This window comes from Coregonus lavaretus, assembly GCF_964263955.1.
Source record: "Coregonus lavaretus genome assembly, contig: HAP1_SCAFFOLD_6546, whole genome shotgun sequence".
In the NCBI taxonomy this organism is placed as follows: domain Eukaryota; kingdom Metazoa; phylum Chordata; class Actinopteri; order Salmoniformes; family Salmonidae; genus Coregonus; species Coregonus lavaretus.
The window spans coordinates 9287-32155 of record NW_028157800.1 but is presented as its reverse complement, the minus strand read 5'-3'; the positions used below and the strand labels follow the sequence as shown (position 1 = coordinate 32155).

Below are 22869 nucleotides of genomic sequence, written 5' to 3'. Positions count from 1 at the left end.
AACATCAACTGTTCAGAGGAGACTGCGTGAATCAGGCCTTCATGGTCGAATTGCTGCAAAGAAACCACTACTAAAGGACACCAATATGAAAAAGAGACTTGCTTGGGCCAAGAAACACGAGCAATGGACATTAGACCGATGGAAATCTGTCCTTTGGTCTGATGAGTCCAAATTTGAGATTTTTGGTTCCAACCGCAGTGTCTTTGTGAGACGCAGAGTAGGTGAACGGATGATCTCCGCATGTGTGGTTCCCACCATGGAGGTGTGATGGTGTGGGGGTGCTTTGCTGGTGACACTGTATGTGATTTATTTCAAATTCAAGGCACACTTAACCAGCATGGCTACCACAGCATTCTGCAGCGATATGCCATCCCATCTGGTTTGCGCTTAGTGGGACTATCATTTGTTTTTCAACAGGACAATGACCCAACACACCTCCAGGCTGTGTAAGGGCTATTTGACCAAGAAGGAGAGTGATGGAGTGCTGCATCAGATGACCTGGCCTCCACAATCCCCCGACCTCAACCCAATTGAGATGGTTTCGGATGAGTTGGACCGCAGAGTGAAGGAAAAGCAGCCAACAAGTGCTCAGCATATGTGGGAACTCCTTAAAGAATGTTAGAAAAGCATTCCAGATGAAACTGGTTGAGAGAATGCCAAGAGTGTGCAAAGCTTTCATCAAGGCAAAGGGTGGCTACTTTGAAGAATCTAATCATATTATTATTCTAAAATGTAGAAAATAGTAAAAAATTTCAGAAAAACCCTTGAATGAGTAGGTGTGTCCAAACTTTTGACTGGTACTGTATATATTTACAAAAAAATATATTTGGGGGATTGGAAATGATGCAGACGATTACATTGATGGAAGTTACAATCTATTTGAAATATTAAAGCTGATCTACCCCCTAAAAACAAATAAAGTGCCTACAGTTCTTAAAATCTGTTTTAATTATTGTGATAGGCTCATGTTTTACCGGTATGGTGTACCCCACTATTCCGGCTTACTTACACCCCTGATTCTGACCAACTGCCTATGAGGGGAGTGTAACTGGTATTTTTACAGTAAAACTATTCTATGATTTCAGTTGAATGTGAAAAGAGGTATGTTTACTGTACATGCTACCTGCGGTTTGATGGAATTGTATGTTTTAACTCAACTCTACTCATAGCTCATTGATCCCTGTTGCCACACTGAATACAATTGAGAAGTGAAGTGAGTGGGAACTCACATTGACGAGCATGGGCCTGAGTAGGCCGTGAAGCAGGGGGTTAAAGTTGAGGTAGGAGACCGGGGAGTCATCCACCCACTCTGGGTCCCGCTGTTTGAGCTTCAGGCCAATCCATGTCTTCTGTGGCTGCTCCGGCAACAGGGAGGTCACAAAGTCTGAACACAACAAACAGATAGGCGCAACTAGTCAACAACCGCTGGTTAAGACTGACATTGAAGGGACATCAATCATTGGTCATCTCATGTCTAGGAGAATGGAAGGTTGTCTATTGACAAGCATGATGAATAAAAAGACATAGGTAAAAGAGATCCACTAGAAGGTTTACTACTCACCCTGTTCAACTTGGTCTGTGATAGTGAGTAGAGTTCCTTTCATCGACTGACACTGCTCGTTGGCGTGTTGAAAAGTAACGTACAGAGGCCTGATCACCACGTAGCACTGGAAAAGGCAACGACAACATTCAATAACAATTATTATAAACTGGGTGGTTTGAGCCCTGAATGCTGGTTGGCTGACAGCCGTGGTATATCAGACCGTAAACAACGGGTATGACGAAACAATTACTTTAACTGCTCTAATTACGTTGGTAACCAGTTTATAATAGCAATAAGGCACCTCGGGGGTTTGTGGTATATGGCCAATATACCACGGCTAAGGGCTGTATCCAGGCACTCTGCGTTGCGTTGTGCGTAAGAACAGCCCTTAGTCGTGGTATACTGGCCATATACCACACCCCCTCGGGCCTTATTGCTTAAATAAATCACTACACAGAATGTACCTGTATGTAGACTAAATCAGAGGATGGGCTCATTGTTATGGCTGGAATGGAACGAATTAAACAGTATCACAACTGGTTTCCATATGTTTCATACCGTTCCATTCCAGCCGTTCCTATATGACCGTCCAGTGACACCAGGCTCCAGTGTGTGTGTGTGTGTGTGTGTACGACAGACTGACCTTATCCCTGAAGCGTAAATAGCCGCTCTCACAGGGCAGACCATTGGGGTGAGGCTCTCCAGGGTGGCTCTCTATAGCCGTGGTGTTGTGTCTCTCACACACGAATGGCAGCTGCAGCTCACAGCTGTACTCGTACTCTGGAGGGGCAGGAGTGCGTGTGAGTGAGTGTGTGTGACCGGTCACATTTGAACCATAAAAAGGTAACAACTCACTGGGCACTCATTGGTTGAATCAACATTGTTTCAATGTAATTTGTCATCATATTGGATTTGAAAATAGTAATCAACCAGTACAGTTTTCATCAAATTTCAACCAGCATTTTAAGCATTGAAATGAGGGTAAAACTTCAACTTACACTGAACAAAAATATAAACGCAAAATATAAATGCAACAGTGGTTGTCCCATGTTTCATGAGCAGAAATAAAATATTGGGGACAATAAAACACACTCTAAAATGTGCAGTTTTATCACACAACACAATGCCACAGATGTCTCAAGTTAAGGGGGTGTGCAATAGGCATGCTGACTGCAGGAATGTCCACTAGAGCTGTTGCCAGAGAATTGAAGTTTAATTTCTCTACCATAAGCCGCCTCCAACGTCGTTTTATAGAATTTAGCAGTACGTCCAACAGGCCTCATAACCGCAGACCATGTGTATGGCGTTGTGTGGGCGAGCGGTGTTTGCTGATGTCAGTATTGTGAACAGAGTGCCCCATGGTGGCGTTGGGGTTATGGTATGGGCAGGAATAAGCTACGGACAACGAACACAATTGCATTTTATCGATAGCAATTTGAATGCACAGAGATACCGTGACAAGATCATGAGGCTCATGATAATGCACTGCCCCATGTCGCAAGGATCTGGAAGCTTATAATGTCCCAGTTCCTCCATGGCCTGCATACTCACCAGACATGTCACCCATTGAGCATGTTTGGGATGCTCTGGGTCGACGTGTACAACAGCGTGTTCCAGTTCCCGATAATATCCAGCAACTTCGCACAGCCATTGAAGAGGAGTGGGAAACATTCCACAGGCCACATACAACAGCCTGATCAACTCTATGCGAAGGAGATGTGTTGCGCTGCATGAGGCAAATGGTGGTCACACCAGATACTGACTTTTTTTTAAAGGTATCTGTGACCAACAGATGCATACTTGTATTCCCAGACATGTGAAATCCATAGATTAGGGCCTAATGAATTTATTTCAATTGACTGATTTCAATATGAACTGTAACTCAGTCAAATCTTTAAAATTGTTGTATGTTGTGTTTGTATTTTTGTTCAGTATAAATACATTTACTTAACCTGACTAAAAGGTTGTTACATCAATCTAATTGACATAATCATCAGAAGTAAATTGACGTATACATTGAAATTCCTATATTCAATATACAGTATATTGGGTGGTTGAAATTGTTGAATTTTAGATTTGATTAGACATAATTTATTTGACCTTCTTTCAATGTTTATAGTAAAATGGTATGTTTGAATCAACACCATTGTTTCAATATCAACCTAAATAAAGAGGTATATTGAAATAAAATGTGAAACCATAGTCCACCAATTTCTGCCTGGACAGTGACTCCTACTGGTATATGAGGGGTAATGCACTTCAGTGAGAACGAGTCTACAATCCAGATGCCTACCTCTATGTACCCTGCTTAGCTTTGGAAACACAGCTCAGCTGGTAGAGCACGGCGCTTGTAACGCCAAGGTAGTGGGTTCGATCCCCGGGACCACCCATACACAAAAATGTATGCACGCATGACTGTAAGTCGCTTTGGATAAAAGCGTCTGCTAAATGGCATATTATATTATTATATTATTACAACACATTTAGAAGTTTAGAAGCAGTTACCATTAGCTCTATAAATACGATGCCAAATTCATGATATTCATGACTTTTACCATTCGATATTTTCTTGTATATGAAGGATGGTTGGTTGATTGCAAATTAAATCTACAAGTTAATATGTTGGATTCACATCTCCATCTCAACCAAAAATCTAAGTTCAAGAATGGGACTAAATCAAATCAAACTTTATTTGAAGTTTGATTTAGTGCTATTCTTATGTTAGATTTTTGGTGAATAAAATAATCCAACATATCAATCATTAATTTGTAGACAAACTGGATATTGAATTGAGAACGCAACCAAATATCAACACTTGAAGTAGATCTTCTACTGGGATAGTATACAGGGCCTATTGTATATAATGAATGACATACAGTGAGCTCCAAAAGTATTGGGACACTGACAAATGTTTTGTTGTTTTGGCTCTGTACTCCAGCACTTTGGATTTGAAATGATACAATGACTATGAGGTTAAAGTCAGACTGTCAGCTTTAATTTGAGGGTATTTTCATCCATATCGGGTGAACCTTTTAGAAATTACAGCACGTTTTGTACATAGTCCCCCCCATTTTAGGGGCCCAAAAGTATTGAGACAAATTCACTTACAGTGGGGAGAACAAGTATTTGATATACTGCCGATTTTGCAGGTTTTCCTACTTACAAAGCATGTAGAGGTCTGTAATTTTGATCACAGGTACACTTCAACCGTGAGAGACGGAGTGTACCTGTGATCAAAAAATCCAGAAAATCACATTGTATGATTTTTAAGTAATTAATTTGCATTTTATTGCATGACATAAGTATTTGATACATCAGAAAAGCAGAACTTAATATTTGGTACAGAAACCTTTGTTTGCAATTACAGAGATCATACGTTTCCTGTATGTCTTGACCAGGTTTGCACACACTGCAGCAGGGATTTTGGCCCACTCCTCCATACAGACCTTCTCCAGATCCTTCAGGTTTCGGGGCTGTTGCTGGGCAATACGGACTTTCAGCTCCCTCCAAAGATTTTCTATTGGGTTCAGGTCTGGAGACTGGCTAGGCCACTCCAGGACCTTGAGATGCTTCTTACGGAGCCACTCCTTAGTTGCCCTGGCTGTGTGTTTGCTCCATGCTTCACGGTTGGGATGGTGTTCTTGGGGTTGTACTCATCCTTCTTCTTCCTCCAAACACGGCGAGTGGAGTTTTGACCAAAAAGCTCTATTTTTGTCTCATCAGACCACATGACCTTCTCCCATTCCTCCTCTGGATCATCCAGATCGTCATTGGCAAACTTCAGACGGGCCTGGACATGCGCTGGCTTGAGCAGGGGGACCTTGCGTGCGCTGCAGGATTTTAATCCATGACGGCGTAGTTTGTTACTAATGGTTTTCTTTGAGACTGTGGTCCGAGCTCTCTTCAGGTCATTGACCAGGTCCTGCCGTGTAGTTCTGGGCTGATCCTTCACCTTCCTCATGATCATTGATGCCCCACGAGGTGAGATCTTGCATGGAGCCCCAAACCGAGGGTGATTGACCGTCATCTTGAACTTCTTCCATTTTCTAATAATTGCGCCAACAGTTGTTGCCTTCTCACCAAGCTGCATGCCTATTGTCCTGTAGCCCATCCCAGCCTTGTGCAGGTCTACAATTTTATCCCTGATGTCCTTACACAGCTCTCTGGTCTTGGCCATTGTGGAGAGGTTGGAGTCTGTTTGATTGAGTGTGTGGACAGGTGTCTTTTATACAGGTAACGAGTTCAAACAGGTGCAGTTAATACAGGTAATGAGTGGAGAACAGGAGGGCTTCTTAAAGAAAAACGAACATGTCTGTGAGAGCCGGAATTCTTACTGGTTGGTAAGTGATCAAATACTTATGTCATGCAATAAAATGCAAATTAATTACTTAAAAATCATACAATGTGATTTTCTGGATTTTTGTTTTAGATTCTGTCTCTAACAGTTGAAGTGTACCTATGATAAAAATTACAGACCTCTACATGCTTTGTAAGTAGGAAAACCTGCAAAATCGGCAGTGTATCAAATACTTGTTCTCCCCACTGTATGTGTATTAAAGTAGTAAAAAGTTAAGTATTTGGTCCCATATTCATAGCATGTAATGAATAGATCAAGCTTGTGACTCTACAAATTGGTTGAATGCATTTACTGTTTGTTTTGGATTTGTGTCAGATTATTTTGTGCCCAATAAAAATGAATGATAAATATTGTATTGTGTCATTTTGGAGTCACTTGTATTGTAAATAAGAATATAATATGTTTCTAAACACTTCTATATTAATGTGGTTGCTACCATGATTACGGATAATCCTAAATTAATCATGAATAATGATGAGTGAGAAAGTTAGACGCACAAGTATCATACCCCCCCCCCCCCCCCCCCCCAAATGCAAACCTCCCCTGTCATTGTAATGGTGAGAGGTTAGCATGTCTTAAAATTACATTGTCAGGTTAAGTCAATGTATTTAAGTGGAAGTTTTCCCCTAATTTCAATGTTTACAAAACTGTTTGAAATCAGATTAAAACAGTACTGGTTGATTACTTTTTTCAAATCTAATGTATTTTCCACCTTGATTCCACGTCACAATACGTTGACAAATTACGCTGAACAATGTTGATTCAACCAGTGTGTGACCAGTGGGAAGTGTCAAAGTAACCAACAGCCTACATTATAATCCTTTCTACATGATCTAAAGTAACCAACAGCCTACATTATAATCCTTTCTACATGATCTAAAGTAACCAACAGCCTACATTATAATCCTTTCTACATGATCTAAAGTAACCAACAGCCTATATTATAATCCTTTCTACATGATCTAAAGTAACCAACAGCCTACATTATAATCCTTTCTACATGATCTAAAGTAACCAACAGCCTACATTATAATCCTTTCTACATGATCTAAAGTAACCAACAGCCTATATTATAATCCTTTCTACATGATCTAAAGTAACCAACAGCCTACATTATAATCCTTTCTACATGATCTAAAGTAACCAACAGCCTACATTATAATCCTTTCTACATGATCTAAAGTAACCAACAGCCTACATTATAATCCTTTCTACATTATCTAAAGTAACCAACAGCCTACATTATAATCCTTTCTACATGATCTAAAGTAACCAACAGCCTACATTATAATCCTTTCTACATGATCTAAAGTAACCAACAGCCTACATTATAATCCTTTCTACATGATCTAAAGTAACCAACAGCCTACATTATAATCCTTTCTACATGATCTAAAGTAACCAACAGCCTACATTATAATCCTTTCTACATGATCTAATGTAACCAACAGCCTACATTATAATCCTTTCTACATGATCTAAAGTAACCAACAGCCTACATTATAATCATTTCTACATGATCTAAAGTAACCAACAGCCTACATTATAATCCTTTCTACATGATCTAAAGTAACCAACTTGATTACAACTACTCTTTGTACTGTAGTTATGTTTTCATTCACCTGGGAAGAAGTTCACGTCACTGATGGTTGTACACCTGCCCAGGAACTCAGCATGGTAGTATCGCATATGGGGGAACCTAGAAGACAGGAGTAAAAAGTAATTCACTCTTATTCTAACCAATACACACAATAACATTACAGTGACTTGCGAAAGTATTCACCCCCCTTGGCATTTTTCCTATTTTGTTGCCTTACAACCTGGAATTAAAATGGATTTTTTGGGGGGGTTGTATCATTTCATTTACACAACATGCCTACCACTTTGAAGATGCAAAATATTTTTTCTTGTGAAACAAACAAGAAATAAGACAAAAAAACTGAAAACTTGAGCGTGCATAACTATTCACCCCCACCAAAGTCAATACTTTGTAGAGCCACCTTTTGCAGCAATTACAGCTGCAAGTCTCTTGGGGTATGTCTCTATAAGCTTGGCAAATCTAGCCACTGGGATTTTTGCCCATTCTTCAAGGCAAAACTGCCCCAGTTGGATGGGTTCCGCTGGTGTACAGCAATCTTTAAGCCATACCACAGATTCTCAATTGGATTGAGGTCTGAGCTTTGACTAGGCCATTCCAAGACATTTAAATGTTTCCCCTTAAACCACTCAAGTCTTGCTTTAGCAGTATGCTTAGGGTCATTGTCCTGCTGGAAGGTGAACCTCCATCCCAGTCTCAAATCAAGACTGAAACAGGTTTCCCTCAAGAATTTCCCTGTATTTAGCGCCATCCATCATTCCTTCAATTCTGACCAGTTTCCCAGTCCCTGCCGATGAAAAACATCCCCACAGCATGATGCTGCCACCACCATGCTTCACTGTGGGGATGGTGTTCTCGGGGTGATGAGAGGTGATGGGTTTGCGCCAGACATCGCGTTTTCCTTGATGGCCAAAAAGCTAAATTTTAGTCTCATCTGACCAGAGTACATTCTTCCATATGTTTGGGGAGTCTCCCACATGCCTTTTGGCAAACACCAAACGTGTTTGCTTATTTTTTTCTTTAAGCAATGGCTTTTTTCTGGCCACTCTTCCGTAAAGCCCAGTTCTTAATAATATAATAATATGCCATTTAGCAGACGCTTTTATCCAAAGCGACTTACAGTCATGCGTGCATACATTTTTGTGTATGGGTGGTCCCGGGGATCGAACCCACTACCTTGGCGTTACAAGCGCCGTGCTCTACCAGCTGAGCTACAGAGGATCACTATAAGAATCTGTGGAGTATACGACTTAAAGTGGTCCTATGGACAGATACTCCAATCTCCACTGTGGAGCTTTGTAGCTCCTTCAGGGTTATCTTTGGTCTCTTTGTTGCCTCTCTGATTAATGCCCTGCTTGCCTGGTCCGTGAGTTTTGGTGGGCGGCCCTCTCTTAGCAGGTTTGTTGTGGTGCCATATTCTTTCCATTTTTTAAATAATGGATTTAATGGTGCTCCGTGGGATGTTCAAAGTTGCGGAAATATGGACTTTATTTAACTAATTATGTGACTTCTGAAGGTAATTGGTTGCACCAGATCTTATTTAGGGGCTTTATAGCAAAGGGGGTGAATACATATGCACGCACCACATTTCCGTTATTTATTTTTTTGAATTTTTTGAAACAAGTCATTTTTTTTCATTTCACTTCACCAATGTGGACTATTTTGTGTATGTCCATTACATGAAATCCAAATAAAAATCCATTTAAATTACAGGTTGTAATGCAACAAAATAGGAAAAATGCCAAGGGGGATGAATACTTTTGCAAGGCACTGTACTTATATCTGACTGAATTTTGTTACATGTTTTCATGTTAAACTCAACACAAATTTGAGCACAAGACATGTTTTGGAGCCAGTGTATAAGAATGTGTGTTGCTGTTAATGTGTGACCGTGTCAGGGAGTCGTTGTTGGTTGGTGAGGTGTGACCTGTCATGTGACTGCGTGACTGTGTCACTCACCTCATGGGGAAGTAGTGTCCAGCGTCTCTTACATCCGCCCACCAGCTCTGCTTCCCTGCTGGCATCTGCCCAATCAGGTCACAAATCAAATAATGAATAAATAAACACAAGGACAGAACAAAGCCACTCCTTTCTGCTCTCTCACACACAGTGCTCTCTCTCTTTATCAATGTTGTCTTCATTTTATTAGGATAGTTCAGTGGCCACCTACTTTCTCTCCCTCTTTCTATCCATTACTGCTCTATATTAATTACAATCAAGCTTGATATACTAGCCTTAAAGCTGACATCTGCATAAGCGCAAACAGCGCCACTGTTCGCCCCCAGTACGTTATTGTTTTTGTTCTGTCGATGAAACGGAGGAGAGGAACATCCAGCATCGTGGTTTAAAATAAAAATCGCTCTACATACTCTGCTGTTCTATCGTGCGTGCAATGATGTCAGTGGGTGGAAAAAAAACAGTGTTCATTGTTTGAAGTAACTTCTTTGTTGTTGTAATATTGCAAACGAACGTGGAAGTTACACTATTATGGATTCCAGCTTTAAACCGTTTCTTATACTAGCTGGGCTTATACCGTACAGTAAGTCTGGAAAAAAAGTTATGGTGTATGGTTTGTTGACCACGGTACTGTAATTGCACTCTACTGTACCTGTGGCAGATTCATATGGATCTGTCTGGCTGCGTTGAAGCTTCGTGGTGCCGCCAGCTTGCTGCCGTTACTGTTGCAGTACAGACTAGCCTCCTCGTATGGCAGCTTTGGTTCCGTCACAAACCAGAACTCGTTACCATCAATGAATATGGACGTCTCATGGTGCCCACCTGCAACAGATCAATGCCATTATTCCCCCATCCTATTTTTAGGACCCAAAACTCCTTCAATATAAAAAAAAAACTCAGCTCATACTTCTTAACTGATGGCTTATCATACATTGGTGTATAATTTCGTCAGAAAAAGTCAAGAAATATTACCAAACCTACATGTCAACACCACTTACCAGGATTGTACCACTTTGGGCTCTTGGGAGTTTTGCCTATTTCGAGATGAACAAACAAACAGTTATTTTCAACTTTGAAAATGCAAGATTGAAAGTGTAAAGGTCACCAAACAGTTCCCCAAACTCTGATTCCTAAATTAGGTTTTGATTTCATGGAAAACTAGACAGAGGACTGTTTATGTTGGCCAAACAGTTCAACGTGGGACAAGCAGACACTACACAAGAAACGCCTTTGAGTTGAAACTAAAGAGGAGCTAGGACACGTTCACAATCACATGGCCTGTGTGTGTGTGTGTGGTTACCGCGGGGGATCTGGCAGACCCACTCCAGCCTAGCGTCACAGTGGAAGGGGGTGGCGTAGAACGGCAGAGGAGGGAATTCATGCATCAGGAAGACAAATAAACTCCTAAAGGTTCCTTTCAGTGTCTGGTTAAAGAGAGAGAGAAAGATACATTTGTTTCAAGACGACAAGCCATGATACATACTGGTATTTCAACATCGACATGAGATATGACATTACAACTGTAGAAATGTTTCTGTACCCTTGGCGGAGTGGTCTTTATAGATAGTAAAACTCCTAGACCTGATGATAATGCCTGACTGATTGTAATGATAGTGCAAGAGATGTAGCCACTTCACAGGTAGGGAGAGGGAGCTCTAAAATGGAGCATGTGATGTAGGAAGAAGCTGACATGACCACAGAATGTGGACATCTCCCATGACCAGCAGCTGTTATGCTGTGTTAAGGCTTTATTCCACCATCTGAACCAACCCACCTTAAAGGCTGTGCAGCCCCGGTTGTACTCATCATCCTCATGGAACTCTTGGGGGAAAATGGCCATGGACACCTTTGGATGAATCACAACATAAATATTATCATTATAGTATCTCTATGGGAGTTACACACAGAGGTATGATGTTTTTTCCTCTACTCACAGGCCTGTTGTCGCTCCACTCCCAGGAACCAGCAGCTGGGTTTCTCCTGTTCAGCCCCACCCAGAAGAACCGGTCATCACTGAGACAGACAGGACACAAACACTGTTAACAAACATAATTCTCACATATATATTTTTATTTTTTAAATCGGCTCAATGGCAGTGTTTAAACAATCTACCAGTGTCTTAAGTATCCTGTTGCTAGTGAATGCACCTTCCCCCTGCAGAACAGGATGTGTCCTGGTGTGAACCATACTTTTTACTATTGACAGGAATCAGCTCACTTTAGCATACAGATAATGATCCTGTGTGAATTTGAAAACACAGATGTGTGTGGTAACTGTGGTGGGTGTTTGTGCCAGTTAGAATGGTGGGATCTAGAGCAGTGTGTAAGCTCTGACATATAAGAGATATGGCAGTGTGGTGTGTATATGTGCCCTGTATAAAGCAGGCATTAAGTTGCTGTTGTTGGAATGTGGTTATAAACATCATTAGCATTCTTTCGTTGAGGTGGCTAGACCAGTCTGACTCCTGTGTTTGAGTTTGTGTGCTATCGCTGTGTGTGCGTGCGAGTGTATGCGGGAGTACTGTGTGCAGCGTGTGTGTGTGTGCGAGGGCCCCTACCTGATGGAGTCTCTCATAACATTGTGCAGGGCTTTCATCTCCTCTGGGTGGTTGAAGCTGGGTAGATGGGACCCCAGGGCCTCACAGAACCTCTCTGCCTCCTCCCAGGACCGCTTACGACTCAGCCTCTCCTCGTGGAACACCTGACACAGCATTACCACTGTTACCAAACACACCAACACCCTACAGTAATGTGTTATAACACACTAACATACCGCAATCGTGTCATCATGAGACTTTCATGTGCAAGGATACAGTAACTTAAACCAACAAGGTCACGAAGGCTCAGTGAATGGACACATGCTGCAGAGTGAAGTAAACTGGATCTGCGTCATTCATTTCAAGGACACACACAGGCCTACACACACCTTGTAGCAGTAGGAGATACCAGGCCTGGATGTCCATCCGTCAGGACAGGGGAGGTTAGGGTCGGGCTCAGGGTCTAGGGGCTGTGGTGTAGCAATGTCTCTCTTACAGATGGAGCCAGCTTTAAACATGGTGCAGTTCTTTACCACCCATTTACCCAGAGGCTTGGCTGTGGACATCACTGCACAACCCCCTGCTAGGGCTGAAACACACACACACACACACACACACACACACACACACACATAAGTAACTCACATACACACATATGTAACACAAGTAAACACACGTAACTCACGCACACCCACCACGTGTTTCTCTCCATTTCTCATCACTGAAACCCCAACAGGGTTAACCCTCACCCAAATACAGAGTACTTCCCAGTCTGGACTAACCTGGTTCAAACCAGCCCCAGTTGGTGTATGTGACGTTGAGTCCCGAGCCTTCCTGAGTGACCCACTGGTACTCCCCTGTAGTCTTTATGTCCTGGAGGCCAGTCCAGAAATACTGGGTCTTTATGTTGATCTCTTCTCCAAGGAGTCTATTGAGAAAGGCCTGCTCAAACCTGTGGAGAACACATTGAAGAAGGATTGAGCCTGCAAATGGCACCCTATTCTACCGTATTTTCCGCACTATAAGGCGCACCGGAGTATAAGCCGCAGCAGCTAAATTGAATGATATTGAATGATGTGTACATATATAAGCCGCACTGGACTATAAGCCGCAGGTGTTTTAATGTTTAATTACCATATGTAAGGGTTCGTGCACAGAGGGGATTGTCGGGAAAGAGAAACTGTCTCGCTCTCGTAATGTCTGTCTGTCTTGCTCTCGTTCTGTCTCTCGTACCACTCTCGGTTCCACTTTTACTTTTGCGCGCTACCTGTCTCACTCTTTTCCGGCCTCCAGCTTTTCCTGCTGGAGCCCGCCGCTTAAAGGTGGGGGGCGCGGACCGGTCATAGAGCCCATAGAGTTAAAGTTGGTGGACTGTAACCTGTAAAATCCATAGATTTAGGAGGTCTTCTAGTGGCCGTTAGCTGTAAAAATCCATAGATTAGCCGCACCGTTATATAAGCCGCAGGGTCGAAAAATGGGAAAAAGGCGCGGCTTATAGTCCGAAAATTACGGTATATATAGTGCACTACTTTTGACCTTACACCTATACAAGAGGGAACAAGACGATTAGAGCGGTAACATTGAGTGTTGAGAGTTAATGTGGGATGCTGTTGGGTTTTGGCACCCTTCCAAGGCACTTTCTCAGAAATACAGCGTTTACGTTCCAGTGACTGGAAAATAAAGAGTTAAAAGGAAGAATGAAAAAGAAAACATGGAATGGCTGTACCTGTTGTTTATGGTGAGGTCACACCTGTCCTTGAACGACACTTCTTTAGGGATGACTTTGTAGCACGAGTTCCCATGTCTCCTCCAGTCCTTTAAGAAGGGGAAGAAATGTCAACAAAACCAATAAATGAAATAAATCATAATTGAACTGTTACTCTACAGCTAGACGTCGTTTGTTGTTTGTCCTCAGAAATGAAAACAAAATGAATAAATCAAACAAATGAAATCAATCAAAAGAGCTCAACAAACTCGATAAGGTACAGCTTGTCCTGGGAAGAGGAGGTTGGGGCTGGGGAACAATACTTACCCCTTTAGGACATCCTGCCGTAGAAGACTCATTCACCTCTCCTTTCTTCTGACACATGAAAGGCAGCTTCTGGTTACAGCTCCCAACGCTCCAGCCATGAGACTGGACAACAGAGGAAGGAGATGAAGGCATGGGTCTAGAGATACAGTACATAGACTTCCTATAGGGGTTGTAATGCCCAACATTTAAATGTTTGATTTAAGGTCTGCTATGAGTACAATGTCAAGTTAATGCATTAAGTGAGCAATGGGACCTGCTGTCTATTTCTTAGCAAATTGTTAGCCTGTCAAAGCATGTTAATGTTACAACATATCCAAAAGTAGCCATAGCAAGAATGAACACACACACAACACACACCTTTCCAGAGTAGAAGACGCAGCCAGAGTCTCCTGAGGGTTGTACAGGCTGAGTCCTGCCCCAGTAGGTGAAGGAGACTGGGGTCTCATCAGCCCAGAGAAGGATGGCTGGGTTCCCTGTCCCCATCAGACCGATCCACACGTCCAACACACCATCTTACAGGAGACCACCACAACATAACACTCCATTTAACTACTGTACAGCAGCTTGATCATTGATTGATTGAGTGATTCTGATGACCGAACATACATAAACAGCCAAAGCCTCTCACAGAAGATAACATAGCATTTCAACTATGTACGCATCTCTGACCAATGGCATGTCTTCCATACACAGCACAACTGAACCAATGTTATCTAACAGTATTCCACTGTAAAATGCTTTAGATGCCTAGTGTAAGCACTATAATGCCTTACCTTGAGTCATGACTGCTACCTATCACTAGAAGTCTATAGCCATGCCTCAGGGCAAGACTATGCCATACATGATAATTGGGGTTGGTTTCTCTGAGTGTGTAGTGTACCTGCATGGAACTGAGTGCTGATCATCTCCATGCTGTCCAGGCTGTGTAGACTAGCCAGGCCTCCTCCCATGACCTTACAGTACTCCTCGGCCTGAGCAAACCCCTTTGGTTTATCCTTCACCAGCTTGTAACAGAACATGTTCCAAGGGGCCCAGCCTTCGTCACATATGGTGGATTTATACACCAAAGGCTCTGCAGAGACAAAGGAAAACAAGATAAAGAATAGAGAGAGAGAGAGAGAACTAATATTGTGTGAATTAAAAGGATGGCCTGACAATGTAAATAAAACAATTGAGCACTTGGAAGAGCAAAAATATACAGTGCTATGAAAAAGTATTTGCCCCCTTTCTAATTTTCTCTACTTTTGCATATTTGTGATACTGAATGTTATCAGATCTTCAACCAAAACCTAATATTAGATAAAGGGAACATAAGTGAACAAATAACACAACAATTACATATTTATTTCATAAACAAAGTTATGCAACACCCAATTCCCCTGTGTGAAAAAGTAATTGCCCCTTTACACTCAATAACTAGTTGTGCCACCTTTAGCTGCATTGACTCCAACCAAATGCTTCCTGTAGTTGTTGATCAGTCTCTCACGTCGCTGTGGAGGAATTTTGGCCCACTCTTCCATGCAGAACTGCTCGTTTCACGTCCTGCCACAACATCTCAATTGGGATTAGGTCTGGACTTTGACTAGGCCATTCCAAAACTTCAAATTTGTTGCTTTTTAGCTATTTTCATGTAGTCTTGATTGTGTGTTTTGGATCATTGTCTTGCTGCATGACCCAGCTGCGCTTCAGCTTCAGCTCACAGATGGATGGTCTGACATTCTCCTGTAGAATTCTCTGATACAGAGCAGAATTCATGGTTCCTTCTATTATGGCAAGTCGTCCAGGTCCTGAGGCAGCAAAGCATCCCCAAACTATTACACCACCACCAACATGCTTGACCTTTGGTATGATGTTCTTACTGTGGAATGCAGTGTTTGGTTTTCGCCAGGCATAATAGGACCCATCTCGTCCAAAAAGTTGACTCAAGTTTGCCAAAAAGCACCTGGATGATCATCAAGACTCTTGGAAGAACCCTCTATGGACAGATGATTCAAAAGTATAACTTTTTGGACGACATGGTTCCAGTAATGCTTGGCGAAAACCAAACTCTGCATTCCACAGTAAGAACATCATACCAAAGGTCATTGCAGCTAAAGGTGGCACAACCAGTTATTGAGTGTAAGGGGGCAATTACATTTTCACACAGGGGAATTGGGTGTTGCATAACTTTGTTTATGAAATAAATATGTAATTATTGTGTTATTTGTTCACTTATGTTCCCTTTATCTAATATTAGGTTTTGGTTGAAGATCTGATAACATTCAGTATCACAAATATGCAAAAGTAGAGACAATTAGAAAGGGGGCAAATACTTTTTCATAGCACTGTAGTAGTTGCGATGCAAAGCTTGGATGGCCTTAAAATTTAAAGTGCTTCAGCACCTTGGAAAAGCGTTCCATAAATCCCTTTAGCAGGGGACAGAAATACAGTATATCTAATTGGAGGATAAACGAGTAAGACCTTCCCTATTAATGTGATCAACTGGTCAACTCCTACCTGTTGTTTCTGACTGGGTGACGTTGACGTTTTTCTTGCAGATGTAGGGAAGCTTTTTATCGCAGATCTCACTCTCGTAGTAGTTTTTCGAATTCATCAATCCACAGTCTGACTCCCTTAGGATCGAATTGTTCAGCATCCCTACACAAACACACAATCTTAGTTTAGCTTTCCTACGGAACCAGAAAATCAGTAGTTATTTCTGTTTGTTTATCAAAAGTTATCAGGCTTACTCATTGATCCTGCTTTGTAGTACACCCCTTGGTACTGACGGTTAACAAAAACACAACCCAGAGAGGTCAAAGGGCTCTAAGTAAGGACAGTGACGTCATCACCACTCTGACACAGCAGTCCAGTCCAAATCTGTGTCCCAAATGGCAGCCTATTCCCTATACAGTGCACTACTTTTGACCAGGCCACATGCTAATGGTTATATACAGAGGCCCATTCAGGCCGGTTGACTTGTTATTCAAGCTCGTTCACAACAATCCTCAAGCACACACACACTGCCTGGCCCTGTGCAGTGCTGCGTCCAGTCCAGTCAGTCACAATGACCCTGCCTGCCTGCTCACAACACAACACTGGCCTCTTTGTTTCCCTGGTGGTATTGTGGCACAGGCTGGAGAATGAGATGGGTACCAGGCAGTAGGGTGGTATGGCTGTGGCATACCTGTACCAACCAATGCGTGTACTATACAGTATTTGTGCTATGGCTATATCATTGTACTATAGATAGTTGTAACCTAGTTGTGACATTGCTATAACCATATATGTACCATAGTTGTTACAAAGTTGTACCACATTTGTACTAAGTACCATGCTAAAGCAGTGTGTCTGTGTGTGTTGTGTCGTGTCCTCACCGTTGTCCCAGCGCAGGTTGTTGAGGGGTGAGCCGTCTGACCACTGCCAGCCCTGAGACGTGTCCAGCTGGTGAAGGCCAATCCACATCCTGTCTGGCCTGCTGTCATGGGCCACGTCCACTTCAGTCCACACAGAACAGAGACCAGACCAGATTAGACAAGCTAAATCGAGCTACAAAGTAAATGACAGAATATTCCTTTTTATTGCCCTTGCGAGCCTATGTCATATTGGCAACTAGTCAATAAAAAATGGCTATGTTTTGTTCCCCTCTTAACAGTCAGTGAAATAGGTTCCCTGTGTCTTCTAAACTGTGATGATAATAGAGTAATAATGATGGATGGTAATGGTTATGAACAATAACAGTTGTGTCTGCTGTGCAGTGTCTCTAGTCTAAAAGCTTCCTTGTATAAATCTCACTCTCTGTAATACAATGAGATCAAATGAGATCTGCAAAGTGCACCATCCTACAGTGAACACAAAGTTCCTTTCCTGTGTGTTGGTGCGCTCAAGCCGCAGCTGCTGCTAAAACTGAAGTGAAAGTATGAAAACTGACAATGACAAACTATGGAGAGGGACATTCCAGTGTGTCTAATCCTGAAAGTACAGGCACAAATACTACACTATAAACTCCAATACTCCAATACTATTTTTGTGCCAAGTAGTTCCAAGTATTGTAGTCCCAAGTACTTTAGTCCCAAGTACTTCCAAGTAAGTAGTATGTGCCAAGTAGTTCCAAGTATTGCATCTTTGCAGTACATGATTAATCTTACTGTTCCTGTAATGCAGGTTTGGGAGGTTTGTTTTGTTTGAATGCGTCCATAGATAGCCACTATAGTGGAAGGCAGTCTTACAGATGGGGAAGGCTTGGTCCTCTGAGCTGGACACGCTGAGCAGGTCGGCTCCCTGGCTGCGACACGAGTCCAGTGCTTCCTGCCATGTCACCGCGACCTGGGATATATACTCATAACAGGGTCCCCCCTCAGGGCCATCAAACAGGGCCTTGCAGCCTTCCTCTGTAAGAGAGATTAGATATGGGATTCAGCATGGAGGTAGGATGCGTGTGTGTGTGTGGGGGGGTGGGTGGGGGGTTATGCGTAACCAGCAGTACTTGTATTGCTAAAGCATTTCTCAACTAGCCCCGAACAGACAAATTTATCGTTCTATATTTCAGAGAAAATTATCGTCGAACATATGCCAAATAAAAACAGTGTCTGAGCTCCATACATGTTTTTTTAAACTAAGTCAGTAGCCCCTACACAGCCTGGAAAATATCACATCAAACATGCCAAAGTGAAGGAGCAAAGGACTTTGTGGGTTCAGAGCAGTCTCGCGTAGCCAGACTGAAGCATTCAAAGATTGTGGAAGCAAGGCGTCTGACTTGAGAGACTAGGTTCAGAGTGTAGTTGGGATCAAGTTAATTTAATTCCAGTCAATTCCGTAAAACTATTTGCACTCCTATGGACAAATTCCACATCCTTAATTCAACTGACGGGAACTGAAATAGAATTGAGCCCAATCTTGATGCAATGATCTTTCTACTTCCTTCTCTTAAAGGAAAACTCCACCCAGACCAGTAGAGTACTTAAAGGAAAACTCACCCAAAAACTACATTTTGGTATTTGTTTCATTAGTCCGTTGTTGATCAAATCCAAAAATGTTTTGCATGTCAGCAATAATTTTTCATATTTTAAAAATTACATATCATGAAAACTTGATTGCTGACATGCAAAACATTTTGGGATTAAATCAACAACAGACTAATGAAACAAATACCAAAAGACAGTTTTCCTTTAAGTACTCTACTAGTACTAGTTCCAGTAATCATTATATGTGAAGGGAAACGGTACAAGAAGACTAATAGTAGATTCATTCCAGAATCATGATTTGTATCTATAATAAAAATAAGAAAACGTGCCATATTTTAGACAATATCCCATCTTTTTGTCAGTGTCATAGTCAGAGGTTGTGGAACACCAGTAAAGTTCAGATGATTGGTCGTCGGGGAGACACTCGTGGTACCAGCTGCCGTTGTAGTGGAAGGGAAACACACAGGGCTCCCCGGTCGAGGTCCCATTGGTGGTGTGGACAACTATAGGTAGAGGAGAGAAATAATTAGAATTAATCCCATGACACCCATTTCAAATTAGTTTATTAGGAATATTGGAGTTAGTATTCAATCTGGACACATCTAAAGATATGACCTCGCACAGTTTGACTGTCAACTCAACTGGATTTAGGAACTGTACACAGAACACATTCATTGAATACCAAAGCTGCTGCTTTCAATGGAGAGAGAGAGAGCTTAGATAATGTGAAACAGTATCATTTAGCACAAGGCTACTGGCAAACAACTGGCATACAGTGCCATTGATATGATTTCAAATGGAACAGGGTCAAGGGTATTTGATGTAATGCACAGGGGGTGACAATTGGGTATGGCACAGTATGGCAGTCACCATACCCTAGTTCAACACCAACTATTTAAAATAGGCTACTAAAATCATTCCAATCCAGAATTAAAAGGCAAATGCAGTTTAGCGATATTAGCGGGCTAGCTTTAGAAATATGTGGACAGCTCTGGGGCAGGCTGTTTATCGGTAGTAGAGAGCATGTTTTAGGATGCCTCGGCGCGGGAGAGAAGGCTGCAGTGACTGATGTTTGACTTGACAGGAAACTAAACTAGAGTTGTTATTCCCGGTGGAGAGCTAGTGTGTAGCAGCTAACTGCTGTATGACATGTGTTTGTAGAATGTTAAGTCCCCTATCGACTGAGCCGAATGAAGCTACAGCAGCCAAGGTGATAATGGCTGGAGTCAATTAAGCTTGTTTTTGCTGTTCTCCTAATTGCATTTTAAGACTTTTTAAATTGTGTAGAAATGCAGCAAATGAGCTTAAACTTAATAAAAAATAACTTAGTTGAAATTATGCCCCTGTGCAAGCGTGATGTAGTTAAGTGATAAGTTAAGTTACACTCCTGAGTGGCACAGTGGTCTAAGGCACTGCATCGCAGTGCTAACTGTGCCACTAGAGATCCTGGTTCGAATCCAGGCTCTGTTGTAGCTGGCCGCGACCGGGAGACTCATGGGCGGCGCACAATTGGCCCAGCGTCGTCCAGGATAGGGGAGGGAATGGCCGGCAGGGATGTAGCTCAGTTGATAGAGCATGGCGTTTGCAACGCCAGGGTTGTGGGTTCGATTCCCACGGGGGGCCAGTATATATAAAAAAATATGTATTCACTAACTGTAAGTCGCTCTGGATAAGAGCGTCTGCTAAATGACTAAAATGTAAGTGAAAATGAAAGTAAGTGTGTCCATACTGGCCTTTCTAAGTCATACTAGCCGTGTTAACAACAGTTACAAGGAAGGCCATGCTAATTCTGGTTGGAAGGATTCCCCTTCAACTCCAAATGGAACTGATAAAACATGTGACTGCCAAGCAGAGCTCTGTACAGTGCACCTCACATTAGCATACAACAGACCATGCCAAATCTATTGTCTCCAAGTGATCCAGGATGTTGTTCATAAAGATATCAATGGGAGTGTATAGGTATATCAAAGTTCAATGCATTCTTGTAAAATGTGGCTAAAGGTTTTATACATGTAAATAAGCATAGATAGGCCTACATGAGATGGGCAAAACTACGTTTATTATATTCTGTTCTATTTTATTCTAAGAGAATAAGCCGCTCAGAGGACAGAACACACTCACTGCGCATCGGCCGCTGGCAGATATTATCGGTCGACCCATCCCTCCTCCAGGCGTCTGAGGAGTCGCGCTTGGCACTGACCAGCCCCTCGGTCACCGTGAGGCCCATCTGGTACGATGTATAGACGGCCCCATCCAGGCAGCGCCACCCCAGCATGGTGTCCTTCATGGAGCCACAGCTGAACAGAGACAGGGCCTTGGTCTTCTCCTCCAGACCCAAGCACTGGGACGTGCCCACGTGGAAGAGACGGTGGCTGGAACCCCACTTCCACTGGGACCCCCTGGAGCCGTCACACTCCCCCAGGGTCACGTTGAACCCGAACCCTCCAGACTTAGCCCCTGCTATCCTGGAAACTCCAGTCCCAGACGTGGACATAGCTACCAGGCACTTCCCTGTGCTCACATGCTGAATGGTGAAGGTGTCGTTACCTGGAAATGATCATGAACATATTACAAGTAAATATGGTGATATTATAGTGATAATAAAGTGTTAGTAAATATAGTGACATCACTACAACGATATAAGTTCATTCAACACAATATTTTGTATATGTTTACAATATATTTGGTATCACTTTTCATTCGAATGTTTGGTAGATATCTACAACGTCCCATCTAAATGTCAGTTTAGCTGCTGGTTATCTTTGCCTAAATAGTTCAGCTTGTCATGGAGGCAGGGGACCAAGACTACATTTCAAGGCAATCAACAACAATCAGATAAGCAAAAAACTATCTCTAGAAACGCCAGGGGTCTTTTGGGCCTGTGCTTATCATGGTCTCCAACACTGATTGCTGATAATGTAATCGTAAATGTAAAACCATAAATGATATCATGTGTACTGTATAATAGGATAGCAGTTGAACTCAGAAACATAACAGACTGCATCTCTGAGTTCAAGCTATTTATAGGCTGGTACAGCAACATTGTGTATGTCTAATTAGGTGGCCTACACTCATTACAGAGGCTAACCGAGAGAGAGAGAGAGAGAACAGTACTTGACCATGGGGATATGATCATGCAAACTGTTTTTACAGTTATACCAACATTCTGCAACATTTGGATCACTTCAACAGCGTGCAACCTTGCAGCAATGACTTTGCAACATTGTACCAACAGACTCAATAGGGCTGCACATTTTATGCGCGAGAGGAGTTTCAAGAGGTCATTATTTTAATTCTGATGGATATACTTTATAATGGGCATTACACATTTTGAAAGCAGATGAGGAATTTGATGGGCCATAAACTAAATTAAACCAAAGTCCACATGTGGTTTAAAAAACGAGTTTATTATACGGCAAACGTTTGTTAGTTCCTGCTTTTCAAATTGAACAAAGGGTCTTGACGTCCCATTATTGAACCTAACCCCCATTCAAAACAATAATAGGCTACCACGGACTGTCTAAGTAGCAGTAGAGCCTAAGGAAACGCGATAATCTTTCAACGAGTACAGCCAGCTATGGGGCAGGCATGCCTAATAATGAAAATGGAAAGCACCTTACTTACCGGAATATGTAGTTGATGCGCAACTTCCAAAACAAATAGTTTTATCCCAAACGAATAAGAAAACACATAGGTAAACTGTCGCTTGGAGTGGAATTTTCTTCATGATTATAATACCACGGCTTCTCTATTCGGATTCATACGTTTCCAGTAGCCTACAGTTTGCGCAAACCCAATTCTGCGTTTCAGAGTAGCAGTAGCCTACTTTCACTTTCAGCTGACTATGACTAACCTCAAGTTCCTTCCCTAGGCTGTATTCCCCCATGGAAGATTGCTAGCTTGTG

At 42.2% G+C, this 22869-nt stretch overlaps 1 protein-coding gene across 1 annotated transcript; it reads right to left on the bottom strand.

Annotated features, from left to right (window-relative positions):
* Positions 1 to 1229: 1229 nt before the first annotated feature.
* LOC311124915 (lymphocyte antigen 75-like) lies at positions 1230 to 22796 on the bottom strand (the record flags this gene model as incomplete). Its single annotated transcript, XM_084199011.1, has 23 exons — positions 22589 to 22796; positions 21086 to 21511; positions 19294 to 19467; positions 18230 to 18391; positions 17378 to 17497; positions 16518 to 16658; positions 14902 to 15093; positions 14379 to 14533; positions 14022 to 14123; positions 13716 to 13804; positions 12772 to 12941; positions 12379 to 12578; positions 12011 to 12153; positions 11388 to 11466; positions 11228 to 11299; positions 10754 to 10877; positions 10452 to 10487; positions 10106 to 10275; positions 9457 to 9521; positions 7523 to 7599; positions 2187 to 2323; positions 1562 to 1667; positions 1230 to 1384 (listed from the first exon to the last, which is right to left on the bottom strand). Coding segments are annotated over exons 1-23 (3198 nt in total), but the record flags the coding sequence as incomplete, so codon positions are not given.
* Positions 22797 to 22869: the final 73 nt, after the last annotated feature.